The 18570-nt window shown below is 53.2% G+C and overlaps 1 protein-coding gene and 1 long non-coding RNA gene across 3 annotated transcripts in view; both read right to left on the bottom strand.

Annotated features, from left to right (window-relative positions):
• The window catches only part of RHBDL3 (rhomboid like 3), a 56899-nt gene extending 51762 nt beyond the window's left edge, over positions 1–5137 (bottom strand). Inside the window, exons 1-2 of one of the 2 annotated variants that reach the window (XM_081579791.1) lie at positions 4700–5137; positions 3122–3145 (exon numbers count right to left, since the gene is read on the bottom strand). In XM_081579791.1, the coding sequence (XP_081435917.1) occupies positions 3122–3145; positions 4700–4804 (129 nt within the window). In that variant the 5' untranslated portion in view covers positions 4805–5137. The remainder of the gene's footprint in view (positions 1–3121; positions 3146–4699) is intronic. The other variant, XM_081579792.1, reaches the window with a different exon arrangement.
• Positions 5138–11019: 5882 nt separating this feature from the next.
• LOC145541962 (uncharacterized) lies at positions 11020–14094 on the bottom strand. Its single transcript, XR_014079439.1, has 3 exons — positions 13897–14094; positions 13621–13758; positions 11020–13337 (listed from the first exon to the last, which is right to left on the bottom strand). It is a non-coding gene; the product is annotated as an uncharacterized LOC145541962 (long non-coding RNA).
• Positions 14095–18570: the final 4476 nt, after the last annotated feature.

The raw sequence follows: 18570 nt of genomic DNA, 5'->3' as shown, positions 1-18570 counted from the left end.
TGTTGCACTCCTACTTGAACAGACCAGACAAATGCCCAGGATGTCAGTGGGGGCCAGCTGGGTAAACTTCCATGGGGCTGAGGTCACCTGTTTTCTTCACCTCCAACTCCCAAGAAAGTCTGGTGGAGGGGTGTCCACATAGGATCAAAGGCCAAGGTCATGGTTTCTAGCCCTTGGCTCCAATAAGCATCATGTTGGGTAAAAGCCACTCTACATGCTGAAGAACCAGACAGCACAGAGAGACTGCTCCAAAACCATCTCTAACACTGGAAAAAGGTCCCGGCAGATTCCAGTTTGAAACCAGGTGATCGCTGGTATCCCCTTGACCCAGGAAAGGAAGGTGGACTGACTGGGGCCAGCCTCCCCATCCCATGACCTCAGAAAGGTGAATTCCAGGGCCACATTAGCCTGCAGGGATTTCTGAGAGGTGTCAGGCGAATCCCACCCCATTCAGCACAGGTTAACCCATCAGGGCTATTCCTGTAAGAAATTGTTGGGAGGCTGCCTGTAACCCCAGCCAAATATTTCTTCCTGAGTGCACCAAGTTCACCATCACCAAATCCTGCTTTAAGCAGGCCCAGAGGAAGAGTCAGAAAGGATAAGACCCCCTAGCTTTCCTGGGGCCCTTCTGAAGTTGTACGACCATTTATGAAGCCTCACACCTGCTCTGCATTCAGCCCCATCAGGGGGATGGTCCAAGGGGAGCTGCACAAAGGAGGGGGAACAGACGCAGAAGGATGGGTATCTGCCAGAGGTCAGGCCCCCCGCTCACGAGCAGCCCTCCTCAAACACAAAGCACCAATAGGAAGGAAGACAACAGAAACGGGGTATGAGGGCTGGGGAGCGAACATAAGGCAGAACTTATCGTGAGAAAAAAAAAAAACTGTCCAGCATAAGTTTGGGGAGTTTCTTTCCTAGAATTGCGTCTGTCCATAACGGTCTCTGGGTGGGCCTTCCCAAAAGCAGCGGGATGTGTTCTGTGACACTCAGGGTCTTCCTCCAGTGGGAAAAATTGGATTTCATAGACTACCCACTGCTATCAGGTGCGATGCATTTTCTCTGCTCCCTCAAGTTCCAAATCCTTCCTCCTAAAAATTTCCCTCCATTCGTCCAAATCGTTCGTTTCACAGTGTAAACACACAAGCAGGGACTGGTGAAGAGAAATTAATCAAATGAGAAAGACACAGACAGAGGGGAAAAAAGAACGATACACTTTGTTCTAGGTTTCGATTCTAAATCTGGCAGGAGGTGTGAAGGGTTGGCAGCTTGCTGGTAGTGGCATCGGTGGCAGCAGGCGGCTCTCTCCTGCTCCAGGGCGTCAGGCCAGCAGCTGCTGTGTTCTTAGGAGCCCGAAGGGGAGTCGGTCTACCCCAGTGGGACCAGAGCGGTGGGAAGCTCCCCACATCACAGTTAGGCCTTGTGTTAAGATGATGACACCCCCAAATCTCCATTCCAGGCCCACCCTGTCTTTCAAGCTGCATTCCATGTTTTCTCTTTTTAAAGATTTTTTTGATGTAGGCCATTTTTAAAGTCTTTATTGAATTGGTTACAATGTTGCTTCTGTTTCATGTTTTGATTTTTTTTTTGGCCCGGAGGCATGTGGGATCTTCGCTCCCTCATCAGGAATAGAACCCCTACAAACACTGGAAGGCAAGTCTTAACCACTGGACAGCCAGGGAAGTCCCCTGAATTCCATGTTTTCAGTCCCACTCAGCATCTGCATTTAGCTGACTCAAATTGAACTGGTCTGAAATCAAAGTTGTCAGTTTTATAAACCCTTACTTTTCCTTCTTCTTTCAGGTTCGGAACCTCAATGTTGTACATGTGGTCCACCTCATCTATTTGGGTCTATCTTCGATCTTCATTGCAGCATGCAGGATCTTTAGTTGCAGCATGGACCTCTTAGTTGTAGCATGGGACCTAGTTACCCAACCAGGGATCAAACCCTGGTCCCCTCCATGGGGAGTGCAGAGTCCTAGCCACTGGACCACCAGGGAAGTCCCAAATCTACATTTAGAACCTCAAAGTAATACATGTGGTTCACCTCATCTATTCCGGTTTAATAAGATCTTCCAATTCTCCCATCACCATGTCTCTCTTCCTTTCCATTCCCACTTTTCCAAGACAAGGTGCTTGTCTCCATACATTGCAGCAGGCTCCTAGCCAGCTTCTCATCTCTACCCCACTCTCACACAGCATCTTCCCAAAGTACCCCTTGGATCTTGTAACAAACTTGCCAAAAATACTTTGAAAGGCTTCCCCTGCATTCAACAGGATGAGGTCTGGTCCAGGCTACTTTTTCAGCTTTATCTGCCTCTCCAACCCAACACCTTCCCTCTGACCCAACCAGACTGGTGTCTTAAAGTCGCACACACTTCATGGCATAATCGTCTTCACCCCAGAGCACCATGCTCACTATTCCCCCACACCCGGGCAGCTCGTGAAACCCAGAGGGGGAAGGAAACACACAACAGCACGCAAAAGCAGTTCCCAGCAAAGAAGACAACCATTTCCCTGCTGAAGGTCAAGTTTCCGTCTCCTGGTTCCAAAGCCAATGCTCCACTTCCCACACCTCGACTTGAGGTGTTGCAAACCATCACATACTGTTTTCCGTCTATAGCTCCCCCATCCCCAAGGCAAAATCATGAGCGGTCAGCTTTCAAATAGGGTCATATCTGAGTCACCCACCAAGGATGGCAGAGATCTGACCTCAGAGGTGGCCGTGGGTCTGTGATGGTGGAGGGAGAGAAAAAAAAGGGGGGAGGGATGTTCACCTGAGCCCTTCCCCCACCTCCCCAGCCCAAACGGGCAATCCCTTGGCACACAGAGAACATACATCCCGGGCTTTCGATGCGTATTGTCGGATTTCTCCCTGGTATAAAGCTGGTTCCCGTGAAGTGGCGTTGGGAGGAGGAGGCAGGGAAGGATCTCTTAAAGGAGCCCCCCCCAGCCTCCTCCTGAAACGTGGAGAGCAGTACCATTCAGACCCATTGCTGCCTTAGGCCACACCCCCACCCCCACGTCACCGTCTCAGGAGTGCAGAGCTGGGGAAGCCCACGCAGGCAGGGAAACTGCCGGGAGGGCTGGCAGGAAGGGAGGGGGTATTTAACTGCTCACCTACCTGATCAAACAGGACTTTCCAGTGCTGGTAGAGAGGGAGCCATGCAGGAGAGGAGGAAGAGGAGAGAAAGAAAGAAACACACTTTATCACCAAGGCCTCTGCAGCCCCCTGCTGTTTCTGACCTAGCTTCCCAGCTGCGGGCCCAGGCTCAGGGACCCCTGGGAAGAGCTTCCCAAATGAGTCTACACCTAGCAAAGGTGAGAGAACTCAGACTGCAGAGGGAGAGCATCCCTCATTCTGGGACACGCAGGAGGGGACATGAACAGAGCAAGGATGATTCTCAACATTTCCTTAAAAAAAAAAAAAAAGCGTGCCATTCTGTCCAAGGGCCTCTCATAACTTCTGCCGCTTAGCTCCTATCTCGGTGTCTGCTCCCAGGCCTGCGAATGCATGCCCGGATGCATCTCCTGCGATTCCATCAGACCAGCTGCAGCAGTCTCCACCTGCTGGGGGTCAAAGACCCGCTATCCGGAAAACACATCCGGGCATAAACATTAAGGTTTGGCCTCTACTTTGGGAGGAGGGGTTCCCGCATGCTCTGAAACCCACCCCTGTCTCTTTGCAGGCTGAACCTAGGTGAGGAGCCCCCAAGAGTCAGCCAAAGCGATGGGACCAAAAGCAACAGAGAGGGTTTAAGCACAAGAGCCAGAGGGGATACAACCCTATTCAGACTTCCCTGCTGAGGCTGGGTCGACTGGCGGGGGGCCGGGCTTCACTTCCCGGTGCCCACCCTGAGAGGTCAGGGGCAGAGCGGAGCGTCTGCCCAGTTTTTCACCTCTGCGGAGCAGGTTAACCTCGGGAGGGAGAAGCTTAAGAAACTCCAGTTCCCAGGACTCCTCGGTGCCGGCTTTGCCCATGGCTCCCAGGACCGGAGGGAGGTGGGGAGACTCCGGCAGCAGATGGCAGGGAAGCCCTGTGGGGCAGCCCCTCCCTATCCTCGCCCAGGGGACCGCCGCTGGCACCGACGCGGTCTGGGACTCCTAAGCCCCCCTCTGGGAGCGAAAGCTCTCCCGGCACTCCTCCTGTCCGTCCTCCGGCGGGGCTTGGGGCCAGGGGCCAGCTAGAATTCCGATCAGGGTCGTGGACAGGTCAGGTGCCGGGCCGGGGCTCATCAGCGAACGGGGAAGGGGTCGCCAGGGCGGTCTGCGCCGCCGGCTTCCGGGGACTCTGCGGGGCCCGCTCCTTCCCCGGCTCCGAGAGCCCGCAGGTCGCGAGTGGGAGGGGAGGGGAGCCACTGCTGTGACGCGGCCGCCTCTGCGGGAAAACGCCGTGTCCCGGGCACTGCATCAGCCGCGAGGAGGGGGCTCGGCGGCCGGCCGGCGGGTCCCCGGCGCAGCGGCGGGCGCTGCGCTCCGCGGGGAAGCCCCGGGAGCCCGAGCAGGGGATGGCGCGCGCGCGTTTCGGGGAGACCGGTTCCCTCCGCCCCCTCCAGCCCGCGGGGACCCGGCCAATCCGGGGCGCTCCCGCATCACCTTGAAACCTCCCAGTTACCCCGCGGGGGGCGAGTCGCGGGCAGCGGTCCCCACCGCGGCCCCCGCCCCCCAGAAAGTTTGCCCGGGCGGGGGAGGGGACACTCACGTCCTCCGCCGGCGGCCGCTCCTCGGCCTCGGGTTCCAGCTCCTCGATGCGCTCCGCCTCGGCGCAGGCGGCCACCGCGGGGCCCGGGCTGGGGTGCTCGCCCATGCCGGGGCGGCGTCCGGAGCCCGGCGCGGCTGCAGGGCTAGTCCCGGGGCGCCCGGCTAACTTTGCGCCGCGGCGGCCGCGCGGCTCTGGGCTGCCTGTGCGCGTCGCGCCGCCTCCGCCTCCGCCTCCGCCCCCATGGTCCTGGCCCCCGCGCCGCCGCCTCGCGACCCCGGGACGCCAGGCCCTCCGCCGCAAACTTCTCGGCGCCCGCGGCTCCGCTGGCCTCCGCCTCCACCCGGGCCCCAGCTCCCGGCTCCGAGGCGAGGGCGCCCTTGGGCCGGCCCCGGCCCCGCGGCTCCCCGCGCGCTCCCTCCTCGCTTCCCGCGGCCCCCGTTCTGCGCTCGAGTCTCCTCCTCCCCGCGGACTCCTCGGGGGCGGTCCGCAGGCGGGGGCGGGGCTGCTCCCGGGACCGCCGCCCCCCACCCGCCACCCCCGGGCGCCACCGCCCGGGCCAAGTCGGTCAGAGCGCCTCAGCCCGGGGAGGAGGAGGGCTGCGACGGGCTTGGCGGAAAAGTGGCTGCATGGCCCCGGGCGGGGATGGGGCTGCGCGGGCCCGGGCCCCATCGCCACCTGCCTCAGGCCCGGCCCGGGTTTGTCTCTCCGTGCGGGACCGGGTGGGGTGAGGGATGAGGGGGTGCAGTGTCTACTTGCCGAGACCCACCAGGCTAACTTGACTTGGAGGCAGCAGACGCGCGAAGGTGGCAGGGGCGAGGTTCTCACTAAGTTGGCAATGTTGGGGTTAACTGGGAGTGAAATGGGGACAGGATGCTAGGAAGACAGGATCCCTGCCCCCACTGGCACCCTTCCCTCACTTCGGTCTGGGATCCTGGGAGGTCCAGGTAGGCTCAGGTAGGGAGAAATCAGGGGAGTCCCGGACCCCAAACCCTGAAATCTTGCCCTCCGCACACCCAGAGCTATGGGACAGTGTCCTGGCTTCACTGAACCAGGCTGACCAAGGTAGGACCAGGCAAGATGGGAGGTAAAGAAATCACAGCAAGTAGGAATCGAGGTAGAGGCAGAGGAGTAAGGGATATTCTAAAGAAAAAAAATTGGTGCTGTTTGCTTGCAGGAAAGACCTCCCAGGAGAGGCAGTCTCCCTTAAGCAGAGGCTCTGCCTATAAACGGTGCCAGTGGCGGGCTGAGACAGGTGCCCTGCTCTCCCAGGACCTCAGGGATTCATTTCTGGGGATGTCCCCCAGTCAGCCCCCAGCCCACACCAAAGGTGCCTCCTTCCACTCCTTTTACCACCACCCACTCACCCGCTGGCCTTTGCTCCACTCTCTCCCTCTCAGAAATGGATGCTCTTTTCCAGTAGTGCAAGTTGCAATTAATGTGCTCATCTTCATAAAGCAAACATATAACCCCAGGATCCAACCTGTGACCATCTCAGCCAACAATAACTGCTCCCCATAAACCCAGAGAAGGAAATTAACTCCATTCTAATTAGGTGAGTTTGCTATAGACACCAATTTTCATCTCTGGTTTCAGAAAGTGTGATCATTCCAACTATTTTTGTTTCTCACCACCCTTCCCCCATCCCTACTCTACTAACAAGTCAATATCCTGCCAAGATTTCCTTGTAAATAAAACTGTCTGCATAGGATGTGATTTTGGAAACAGCTTTCAGGGGACAGAAGAGAGGCCAATGGACTCCTTTGTGGAAAGAAGCCCAAAGGACAAGGGGCAGCTGGGGGCCCTGAGGTCAGTGGCACGCCCCCCCCCCCCACTGCTATCATTTACAGGACCTGCCCGGGTGCTGGCTGTGTTACACTTAGATCTTGGGGGCTGGAGAAGTGGTCAGGAAGTGGGCAGTTCCAGGGGAGAGGGGAGGAGAAGAGCTCAGAGAGGGCTTGGTCTCTAGGTAGTCTCTGACCTCAGCTGCCCTTTGGGTTCTGCCTTTTCTTCAGCCCAAGGACAGCTCTTATCAACCCATCCAATTCTGTCATCCCCTCCAGTGGAAGGGACCTCAGCAGGCTCCGTTCAGTTCCCTGAACCTTTGCTGGGCTCCTACTAAGTGTCAGAGAGAACTTTGGGAATAGAGAGGTGGAGAGGATCCAGACCCAGACCTCCAGAAACTGTTTAATTGGGGGTGACATCCAGGGAAGTCCAAGGAGTATAGAAACCCAAAGGAGGGGGTTCCTGTGGGTCCAAGAGGGCTTCCCAAAGGATATGGGAAAGCTGGAGGGGAGACCTTCCAGGCGGAGGGAACAGCATGGACAGGGGCTGGGCTTGGGCAGCAGTATGGTTTGGGAAAGGAACTACAATCAACTTGGCATGACTGGAAATTAGAGCAAGGAACTCAATGTAGAGAACCCAGACTGGGAGACTTCTTTGGTGGTTCAGTGGTTAAGACTTTGCCTTCCAGTGCAAGGGGTGTGGGTTCAATCCCTGGTGGAGAGCTAAGATCCCCCATGCCACAAGGCCAAAAGAAAAAAACAAACATAAAACAGAAGCAATATTGTAACAAATTCAAGAAAGACTTTAAAAATGGTCCACATCAAAAAAAAAAAAAAAAAAGAACCCAGCCTGGAGCAGAAGGTTTGAAAGTTTAAAGGGCTGTGAGTTTCCTGAGAAAGGGACTTGGACTTTGCCCTGAGGGCAATGGGGGGACACCAAAGGATTGTGAGCAGGAAAGTAATATTTGAAAAGATCCCTCCAGGGAATTCCCTGGAGGTCCAGTGGTTAGGACTCCACACTTCCACTGCCTTTTGATCCCTGGTCAAAAAAAAAAATCTGCCCAGGAGGCTGGTTTCCCTAACCCTAAGCATAGGGTCATGGCAGGTGCCATCCAAGGTCTCAATGGACATGAGTTTGAGTGAACCTCCAGGAGTTGGTGAAGGACAGGGAAGCCTGGTGTGCTGCAGTCCATGGGCTTGCAAAGAGTCAGCCACAACTGAGCTACTGAACAACAACAACGATCCAAGGAAGTGGTCATGAGGGCAGCAGCAGTTAGAATAAAGGGGAGAGAGGGGCTCTGGGAAGTATCTGGAAGGGGATGTTGTTCCTCCATCAGTCCTAGGAACATCGCACCCCACCCTGGCAGACAGCGTTCCCAAGTCTCCTGGGGAAGAATTCCTGAACTCCAGCCAGGACTCTCACTTCAGGAGCCCGCTCCCCTGTCCCTCCCCAGTCCCCGCTGGAAGGAACGCTGGCATCTGGACTTGGAGACCAGCTGTGACATCCGGCAGCTCTTATGAACCTGAGGCCACATGCCCCTTTTGCCCTCAGCGTTGCCCCCGCCTCACCAGCCAGCCCGTGGCACTCCTCTGCCTCGAGGGAAAGTGCAGCTGGGGCCAGCCCACTCCCCAGCAGGCAGTGGGACGTGGACCTTGGGTCCCAAGGCCCAGAACCCCTCAGGGGTAGGAGTGGCCAGGCTCTCTGATAGCTCTTGTCCCACTCTGAGACGACCTGAGGACCAGCACATTCTGAGCCCTCATGGGGACAGAGGAGAGAAAGGGCATGGTGACCACCCCCTTTCACTGGATGCTACAACGCCAGGCACTTAGGCTCACAGGCCCTGCCCAAGGGAACCCTGGGTCTGCCTGGGGATGACAGTCAGTAGAGGTTGATTGGCATTTACACTCTGCTCTTCATTGTATACGGAGAAGGCAATGGCACCCCACTCCAGTACTCTTGCCTGGAAAATCCCATGGACGGAGGAGCCTGGTAGGCTACAGTCCATGGGGTCGCTAAGAGTCAGACATGACTGAGCGACTTCACTTTCACTTTTCCCTTTCATGCACTGGAGAAGGAAATGGCAACCCACTCCAGTAATCTTGCCTGGAGAATCCCAGGGACGGTGGAGCCTGGTGGGCTGCCGTCTATGGGGTCGCACAGAGTCGGACACGACTGAAGCGACTTAGCAGCAGCAGCAGCTTCATTGTATAAGAGCTCAACATCCATGACCTCTTTTGAAGCTCCCCGATGGCTCAGTAGATAAAGAATCTGCCTGCAATTCAGGAGACACGGGAGGCGCAGGTTTGATCCCTGGGTTGGGAAGATCCCCTGGAGAAGGAAATGGCAGCCTACTCCAGTATTCTTGCCTGGAAAATCCCATGGACAAAGGAGCTACTGGTGGACTGCAGTCCATGGGGTCACAGAGTCAGGCACGACTGAGTGACTAAGCACACAACACCCAGACACTAAGTCAACGCTGAACAGGATAAGAGCCTGGGAGAGAGCAGTTCAAACCCTGAAGCGTCAAACTCAACTCAGAGGGGCAGGATGAGCTATGGAGATGAACCTTGACAGAGGGGGCAGCTTTGCGGTAGAGTGTGGAAGGGTTTCTTGGGGGACAGAACCAAAGCAGTAAAAGCAGAGAGACAGGAAAGCCACTGACTGTCTTGGGAACAACTCGGTGGGTGAGCACAAACTGGGGAAGGCCAGATGGGTGAGAAGTCGTGTCGACAAAGTCTTTGAGTGCCAGTCTGAGGCGCCTGGACCTTGCTTAATGGGCGATGGAAAAAGTAAGGGGTGGCGGCTTCTAACTGGAGCGGCATTTTAGGAAGATTAAGTTGGCAGCAGCCCAGGAGAGCAATTCAACTAACACACTGCGAGTGTCCATTCTTTGCCAGACCCTGGCCGAGGTGCTGAGAATACAAAGGGAATAAGACCCAGACCCTGGCCTCCTGGGAGAAAATCAGATAATCCTCTAATTACAGCCCAGTGGGATAAGGGAGGAAGAGCTGTCTGGGGGGCTGAGTGTCTAAGATGCACCCACCAAGAGAGGGAGCAGGGGTTCTTTAAGGAACTGATGTTCTGATGGGCCTGGAGCACCAGCACAATGGGTCTGCTATTGGAGAAGCAGGAAAGCCAGGGAGAGGGAAGGTGGTGAGGGGGCCCCAGGAGTTTGTCTGTGGACACTGTGAGCTAATGAGAAGACAGGGAAGAAACATTAAGGGCTGTAATTACCGCTCAAAGCAAATGGCAGCACCGAGAAGGAGGGGTAAACGGGGGTGACTTTTTCTCCAGAACCTCTCAGCTTAGGCCTCGTCTGCAACAGCAGTTTCCTATCCTGATGTCTCCCTCAGCCAGGCCCACACCCCTCAAGGCACTTTTTCTCCCCAAAGCAAACCTAAAACTGACCCTCACGGTCTCCATTGCCTGCATCCAGCTCCATCTTCTGAGAAACCTGCAAACAGCCCCGAGCTGCTTTAGATGAAGACATGAGTTATTTTTGACTGAGATCCAAGCCCCGGCCCTGAATTCTTTTGTCTTCCCGGAATCCCCCAGTCATGTTTGAAGTCTGCAAGTCCGAACAGCGGGTGCGGCTCAGGGAGGAGACCGACACTTGGAATCCAACCCTCCTCCGTCCCCAGCTCCAGCATTCTTCCATTATTGCCCGCTGTCTCTGAGATCAAACGCAACAAGGCTGCTAAACGGACTTTTTCTTTTCTTCTTGCCTTTCGTCTCTTCCCCCCTCACTCCAGGGCCCCCAGTTTTCCAGGGAACTTAAATCACTGAGAGACGTCTAGGTCCATAGACACCAGATCCTTTCAAAGAGAGGCGTGGGCACCCAAAAGGGAAAAGCTCAGAAAAGCACAGGGGAAACTTGCCCAGTTCCAAGATTTAGCCAATCGCACATGCAGGGAAGGGCTTCCCAGGTGGCTCAGTGGTAAAGAATCTGCCTGCAATGCAGGAGCCGCAGATGTGGATTTCATCCCTGGGTCGGGAAGATCCCTTGGAGGAGGGCATGGCAACCCACTCTAGTATTCTTGCCTGGAGAATCCCATGGACAGAGGCGCCTGGTGGGCTACAGTCCAGGGGGTTGCAACGATTCAGACTTGACTGAAATGACTTAGCATGCACACACATGCAGGGAAACTCTCAGCTGCTCTTTTGGGTCTCCTCTTCCTTCTCTGCCATCTCCTTGGGGTAGGCTGTCCCCAGGGTCCCATTTCTGGATTCTCTTTGGGCCGCCAACGCTCTGTGTGACCTCTGGTTATGCCACAGGTAGGCCCTGTGTCCCGAGCAAACAGCACCTTCGAGTTCAGTCGTGTGCTGTCTGATGGATGCTTTCTCCTCTACAAGTCTTTACTCAACCCTCCAAGCCCAAGTGGAACCACTGCTTCCCCTGGATCACTTTTTTCTTTTGACCTTGCTTTACATTATCTAAGTTTTGCTTTTCTTGTACCCAAATACATATTCCTTGAAGGAGAGATTATGGCTTATTCAGTGTCACAGCCATCACAAAACACAACACTGCACACGGTAGGAGCCGAACAAATGTCTCTTTAATGAAAAACAGAGCATGTCTCTTGACCTGACATGGGCTCTAATTACACAGTTACTAGTCTCAGCCCTCGATAAGACACAAGTTTTATGTTTTACAGAAAAGATTTCTCTGCATAATAAAAATACAATTGTATCTCTGTTGCCTTTATGTCAAAGCACTTACATATTTGTCATTTCATTTCATCCTCAAAAAGCTGGCCTTTTTGAGGTAGCAGAACAGATACAAAGGGGGGACAGTAAGATTCCCCAGACCCAGAGGGGGTTTGATTCTCCATTCCTCTCACCAAATTTTTCTTTTTTTAAATGAAAATGAGGCTTTCTGGGCTTTTATTTTCTTTATTGGCTGCACTGGGTCTTTGTTGCTGCGTGGGCTCTTCTCTAGTTGTGGTGAGAAGGGGCTACTCTCTAGTTGCGGTGTGAAGGCGTCTCATTGTGGTGGCTTCTCTTACTGAGGAACACGGGCTCTAGGGCATACAGACCTCAGTAGCTGCAGCACGTGGGCTCAGCAGTTGCGGCTCCCGGGCTCTAGAGCACAGGCTCAGTAATTGTGGTGCATGCGCTTAGTTGCTCCACGTCATGTGGGATCTTCCCAGACCAGGGATCGAACCCGTGTCTCCTGCATTGGCAGGTGGATTCTTTACCACTGAGCCACGAGGGAAGCCCCCAAATTTCTTATTTTAAGAGTGAAAGAGGGACTTTCCTGGCAATTCCATGGCTGAGACTCCATGCTCCCAATGCAGGGGGCCAGGGTTTGATTCTTGGTCAGGGAACTAAGATCCTGCAAGCTGCACTACATGGCCAAAAAAAAGTTAAATACACAAGTCCTGACCACGGCCTGCAGTGACCTTCTCCCAGGGCAAGTAGGTGGGGCTTGTCAAGCTATAGGCTGGTAGAAGTCAGAACATTGGGAGGGTCTCTGGCTGAGAAGCAAAAGCCACTGGATTGTTTTCTGCTTTGTTGCTGTTAAGCTGCATGTGCGATGTCCCCAGGAGGGGGAATGGTTTGCTGTCACTCCCCACTGCACAGAGCCAGATGGGAGCTTGTGCAGAGTGAAAGGGACAGAGTCGGGAGGCAATCTGCCACAAAGCCTGTGGTAAACTTCCTGCTTGAGCATCTACTCCATGAGGACAAGCACTTGGTTCTGTTGGCTGACAGCAGAATCTTGAACTTCTAAAATGATTCCTGGTACCAGGAAGGTTCACAGCAAGTACCTGCTCAAATAGATGGGGAAAAAGTGGAAGGAGTGACAGATTTAATTTTCTTGGGCTCCAAAATCACTGGGGACAGTGATGGCAGCCATGAAATTAAAAGACGCTTGCTCCTTGGAAGAAAAGCTATGACAAACCTAGACAGCATATTAAAAAGCAAAGACATCACTTTGCCAACAAATGTCCGTCTAGTCAAAGCTATGACTATTTGCAGCAGTCATGTATGGAAATGAGAACTGGACTATAAAGAAGGCTGAGCACTGAAGAATTGATGCTTCCCAACTGTGATGCTGGAGAAGACTCTTGAGAGTTCCTTGGACAGCAAGGAGTTCAAACCAGTCAATCCTAAAGGAACTCAACCCTGAATATTCATTGGAAGGACTGATGCTGAAGCTGAATCTCCAATCCTTTGGCCACCTGATGCGAAGAGCCAACTCATCGGAAAAGACCCTGATGCTAGGAAAGATTGAGGGCAGGAGGAGAAGGGGGCGAGGTTGGATGGCATCACTGATTCATGGACATGAGTTTGAGCAAACTGTAGGAGACAGTGAAGGACAGGGAAGCCTGGTGTGCTGCAGTCCGTGCGGTTGCAAAGAGTCGGACACGACTGAGCAACTGAACAACAATAACAACCTGTTCAATGAACAAACCTCTCCTATTTCTCCTTCTCCAGGCCTGGGGAAGGGCTCCCACATGTCAGAATTCCTAAGAACGCAGTCCAGGGTTTGGCCTCAGAAGACTTCCTCAGCCTCCTTCGGGGAGAATGTCAGTGAGTCCAGCATCTGCTCTGGTGAAGGATGCCTTGGGGTCCTTTCTGATGATGAGGATGCAGCAGCAGCAGCCAACCATCCTGGAGCTCCAGATTCAGGATGGCAAGGGCAACCAGCGCAAGGGAGACTGAACAGAAACGCAGCAGTGGCGGCAACAGCAGCAGCAGCAGGAACGCCAGGCACAGGAGTGAGACGGTGGGCACGCAAATCTGCTTCCTCCATCTCTCAGCCACTCCGCCCAAGTGAGGCTGTGTGAGAACTTCTCAGTACACATTGTAAATACCATCTGTCACACTGCCTGCCCAGACGCGGCCTTCCTCCCTGGAAGGGAGTCGTGCTTTATTATTTATGCAGCATGCACCCTACTTAAGTGCCGTGCCACCGAGAGAGGGAAAGAAAAGCCCAGAAGAGTCCAGGACTCTGGGGACCCACCCCTCAGATAGCAGCTGGTCAGGCGGGCTTGGCCATCATCGTTCTGGAGTGGGAGGTTCGCTCCAGGTCTCCTGGGGATTAGGAGGCCTGCATTCTCGCCCTAGTTCTGCCACCGGCTTGCTGTGCAACCTTGGGACAAGCAGCTCAACCCCGTGGGCCTCCGTCTCCTCACCTGTAAATGCAGAGGTCAGACTAGATGACTTGCGACATCTCTTCTGGCTCTGAAATTCAATTGTTCTCATTCTAGTCCTTCATCCTCCTGCTGCTGGCTCAGAAGCCTGATCATTTCTGGTCAGCCCTTCTACGCAGTCTGGAGAGGACAAATGCACATCAGAATGGGATACCTCAGCACTTGCGAGCAGGCCCAGGAGTCCACAGGCCTGGGTTCATGTCCAAGCTCTGCCCACTATGTAGACAGGTGACCCTGGGGAAGGCACAGGTTCCTAACCTCAGTTCTGTCTTTTGCGAACCATGTAGGTAGGACTAGGGGATTTCAGTAGGAAGATCCATCTTTCAATTCTGCGATCTCTGATTTTCCCCTCCGAAACACTGCCAATGAACATTTTTACAGGCTGAGGCTCCAGACACAGAGATGAATTAGACCCTCACTGAGGTCTAAGTCGGGTGGAGGAGACATGCTAAGAAGCTAGGGGGAAAAAAAACGGTACAATGTGATGGGTACTGGGTAGAGATGTATGCAGAGCACGTGGTGGCAGAAAAGGGGTCCAAGTAAGTGATGCCAGTGCTGAATCTTAAGAGACCACCAAGTAGGAGTTGGCCAGGTGGATGGAGCTTGATGCGTTCAAGACAGAGGGAACTGCACGTACTGAGGCAGGAAGGTGTGAATCTGCATAGAAACTGCCCGCTTGTTGTTAGGGTGATGGAGACATTCTGGGAGTTTCTGCACTGACTGCTTCCTTTCCCACCCCTTTGGAACAATCCAGCACTCCCTGAATGGGGGTGAGGGGGGCTTATGATTGATGACTCTGCTCGGCCCCCCTGTCCATAAAGCATCGTCACCAAGGCTCCCCTTCCATCTCCTGCCTTTCTCTATTCTCTAAGTTAGAATCAGGAAAGCAGGCTGGAAATAGGGGGCTGGCTGGCAAGTGGCTCCAAGGTGACCCATAATTCTCCAGCCTTGCACACCATCAGCCTGGGTCAGGGGAGGGACATGGCTTTGTGTAAAATGGGGGCCCAGCGGCTGGCTGGCGCGGGCAGTCTGTCTGGGTTTGCTGGGCAGCCTCCCGCGTGAGGCCGGAGCACGTGATCTGTCCTACAGCTGTGGCGGCCTGTTGTGGCTCCTCGGGGAGCGGGCCGAGTCCTCTGCAGAGAGATGGAGTTAACCTGTCCCTTCTCCGTGAAGGACGTCCTGCAACGGAAATGCGCTTGTCCTCCCAGCCGCTCAAGCTGGTGTCTGCAGCAGAGGCAGCTCCGGTCTGCAGCTTATATGCCTGCTCTGCATACTCCCAAATACACAAGAACAGCAGAGAGGGGACGCGCAGGCGTCCGAGACATCCATTAGCTATGAACAGCCTCATAGGCTGTGAGCCATGGGGTTAACCAGGCTCGGGGAAAGCCAGTGAAGCACCAGCAAGCATTCTACTGGCGTGGTTTGCTGCAACAATTTATATCCAAGAGGAAGGGGCTGCAAGCCAGGGAAATACCAGAACCGCTGAAGGAGCGGGCACATTTGCCAGATGGTTCCTGGGGCACAATTGTATCTGCAGAGGAACGGTCTGCAGTGGGAGGTCCTTTCACGGGAGAGCAGAGGCACGGGCTGATGGCTCATTCATTATCCCAGGGCTCCTCTGGAGGAGGCTGGTGGTTGGAGCACACCCACGCTCGTCCTCCCTTCCCAGAACCTTGAAGCTCTGATTGCCTGAGGTTGAGGTGTCGAGGGGAATTGGGCCTCTCCAAGCACTCCAAGCTCTGTGTCTTTAGATGCCCGCCACCTGTATCTTCCTTCCCAGCTTAAGCCCGCCAGTCCATCCTCCCAACTGCCAGCTGCCACTCTCTCTCCTTAATGTAACTGCATTTAGTCAATTACACAGCTGGGGCTCCTATGCTGTGAGTGTGGCTGTGCCGCCAGGACTGAACTGTGAGGTAATGGGGACGAGGCTGGGAGTGGGTTTGAAATTATTTGCTACATTAGCACAGAATTTGCCAGAGCTTGTTGTTTTCCCCTGATAACACGTGTCTCCTTTGTCTTCCTCCATGAAACTAGATTGCGAAAAGTAGGGGCTATGTCTGTCTTGGCTTTGCTACATATTCCAAGTGGATGGATGGGTCAAAGCCTGAATCCCAAAGATGCCCCTGAGGGCCTTGGTCGCAGGGCAGAGTGGGGGAGGGTGAGTGGGCAGTCCACACTAAGGCATCCTGACAGCAGAGCCCAGTGGTGCCCTCTGACTAGTGGTCTGTGACCTGCCCTCGCATAAGGACAGCAGCAGAGCCTGTGTGTTGTGAGGCTGACCACTTATCGGGGTACCTGTAAGAGTCCATGCTACAGCAGGACCTCCACAAGGAAAGGATGCCTTTAGAATCACCTTTCTCTGAGAATGATGCCCTTTGACATGGTATCCAGGGGGTTAGTGGAAAACACATATCTTTATTCATACAGACCTCCATTTGCATCTGGCAAGATAACCTCCAACAGTTTAGTTCACTTAGGCTCAATGAGCCTTAGTTTCCGTGGATTTGAATGAGGCTAATATGACGCAGGGCTTCTCAGGTGGCACTAGTGGTAAAGAATCCACTTGCCAATGCAGGAGACTCAAGAGACGTGGGTTTGATCCATGGGTTGGGAAGATCCTGTGGAGTAGGAAATGGCAGCCCGCTCCAGTATTCTTGCATGGGAAATCCCATGGACAGAGGAGCCCGACGGGCTACAGCCCATGGGATCACAAGGAGTTGGACATGACTGACTGAGCACGCACACACACACACACAATATGACACAGCTTGCCACATGTAGCAACAAGGAAGAGACAGTGCCTGGCACAGAGTACCTCTCAATCAGCACCCCTTTCCTCCTGGATACTCAATACATGAATAATTATTTCAGAGATTAATACACTTTGACATCTTTCCTGGATCCCTTCACATTCTGAAAAGCCCATATATTGCTATTTTTTGCTTTTTTTTCCCCCAAACCAAGGAATCAAATTTGCAGTTTACAGCACTGAGGTCTAAAGTGTTACCCAAAAGATGGAGAAGTACCTGGGTTTATTTTTAAAAGAAAATACAAAGAAACTAGCTTGGGAAATAGTGCCACAAGATTTTACATTTGACCCCTTTCTCCCCTCGACCCAGGAGGCATACAATTGGTGCCTAATAATGGCACACCAAAGGCTTGGCCTTCTGAGAGGCTTGGGAGTTGCAAGGTTGGCTGGCAACCACATGAAGTCCTGGAGCCACAGTGTCCTCTAGTGGGGAAAAGTAGCCACAGCACCCCACAGGGCCAACCGGGCTGCACAAATCCCAGCCAGCAGTTCCCTAAAGGGCTCTGGGATAGGCCCCAGGGTGCAGCCACCAAGACTTGCAGAGCTGTCTTCATGACTGGGAAATACAAACAAATGAACAGCGCATATTCAAGGAAATGCTTTTCTGATTGTATTACTCAGAGACAGCCATACTTGTTCCTTGAAATGACTAGGCATTAGTCAATGAGTGGGGTCTAGACAATGATTCCAGGCTGCCAGCAACACAAAAAGAAACTGGTCATTCACTTCCTCCAATGGAAGCACATATCACTTCCTCTGAAGGATGTTCACAATAGAACTAAACCTGAGTCTGACCCAGTCTCTAGATCTAACCACCAACTTACATGAAACATTGACAGTTAACAAACTTACAGAGGAATATGTTGAAAACCACCACAAGGATGTGATTAGAAAAAATTCAGACCGTGGAAAACTCTCCAGGACAAATGACCTCGTTTCTTCAGCAATAAATTGCAAAGCAGAGAGGAAAAGAGCTGAATCTTTTTTTGGATCCCGATTTAAACAAAATGGGGAGGGGGGAAGAAAAACTTCTTTAAACAACTGGGGAAATCTGAACTCTTATTTTAATCTTGAGAAGTTGTTTATTTTTTTTTAAAGTGTGAAAATGGTATCGTGTTTTGTTTTGTTTTGTTTTTTTTAAAGATGCCCTATCGTTGAGAGGTACACACCAAAACATTTTCAGATGAAATGATGTGCTGTCGGAGATTTGCTCAAAACAATTTCAGAGTGGGTGGGGGAACAGATGAAATAAGACTCGTCGAGTTGATGATTGTTGAAGGTGGTTTATGGGTTCGTGAGGGTTCATTATGCTGTCTGCTTTGTTTCAGTTTTTATTTGAACATTTTCATAATTAAAGGTAAAAAAACAATCCCTACTGGAAAGTTTCCACCTTAATTCTCAAGAGAACCTGCCGATGGCTCCTTTAAAGCTTTATTCTCTGACTCTACAAGAAAACATAGACTTTTCTGGTGGCTCAGATGGTAGAGTCCGCTTGCAATGCGGGAGACCTGGTTTCAACCCCTGGGCTGGGAAGATCCCCTGGAGCAGGAAATGGCAACCCACTCCAGTATTCTTGCCTAGAGAATCTCATGGTTATAGGAACCTGGCGGGCTGCAGTCCATGGGGTCGCAGAGTTGGACATGATTGAGCGACTAAGCATGGCACATGAGAAAACAGGAGCCCACTGTTAGACAACTTCTGTAGGATGGGGTGTTAGGGATTGCTTTCACCTGGAGAAATATTTCCGGGTATTTCACTTGAGAAATACGATCAGAATCAGATGAACTGCTATGCTTTACAGCTGTACCATTTGAATGAGCTTCTGTTCTTTTATTTTTTAAAAACAATTTTATGTATTTATTTTTGGTTGTGCTGGGTGTTCTTCGCTGTGCGTGGGCTTTCTCTAGTTGCAGCGAGCAGGGACTGCTCCTTGTTACGGTGCCTGGGCTTCTCGGTGTGGTGGCTGCTCTTGTTGGGGGGCATGGGCTCTAGGTGCAGGGGCTTCAGTAGACGCGGCACGTGGGCTCAGTAGTTGTAGCACATGCACATGGGCTTAGCTGTTCCACGCCATGTGGGAGCTTCCTGGACCAGGGATTGAACCCGTGCCCCCTGCACTAGCAGGC

This window comes from Giraffa tippelskirchi, chromosome 3 (genome assembly GCF_054371585.1).
Source record: "Giraffa tippelskirchi isolate mGirTip1 chromosome 3, T2T-mGirTip1v1.2.pri, whole genome shotgun sequence".
In the NCBI taxonomy this organism is placed as follows: Eukaryota; Metazoa; Chordata; class Mammalia; order Artiodactyla; family Giraffidae; genus Giraffa; species Giraffa tippelskirchi.
Note: the sequence above shows the minus strand (reverse complement) of the source record. Positions and strands in the feature narration are given on the sequence as shown.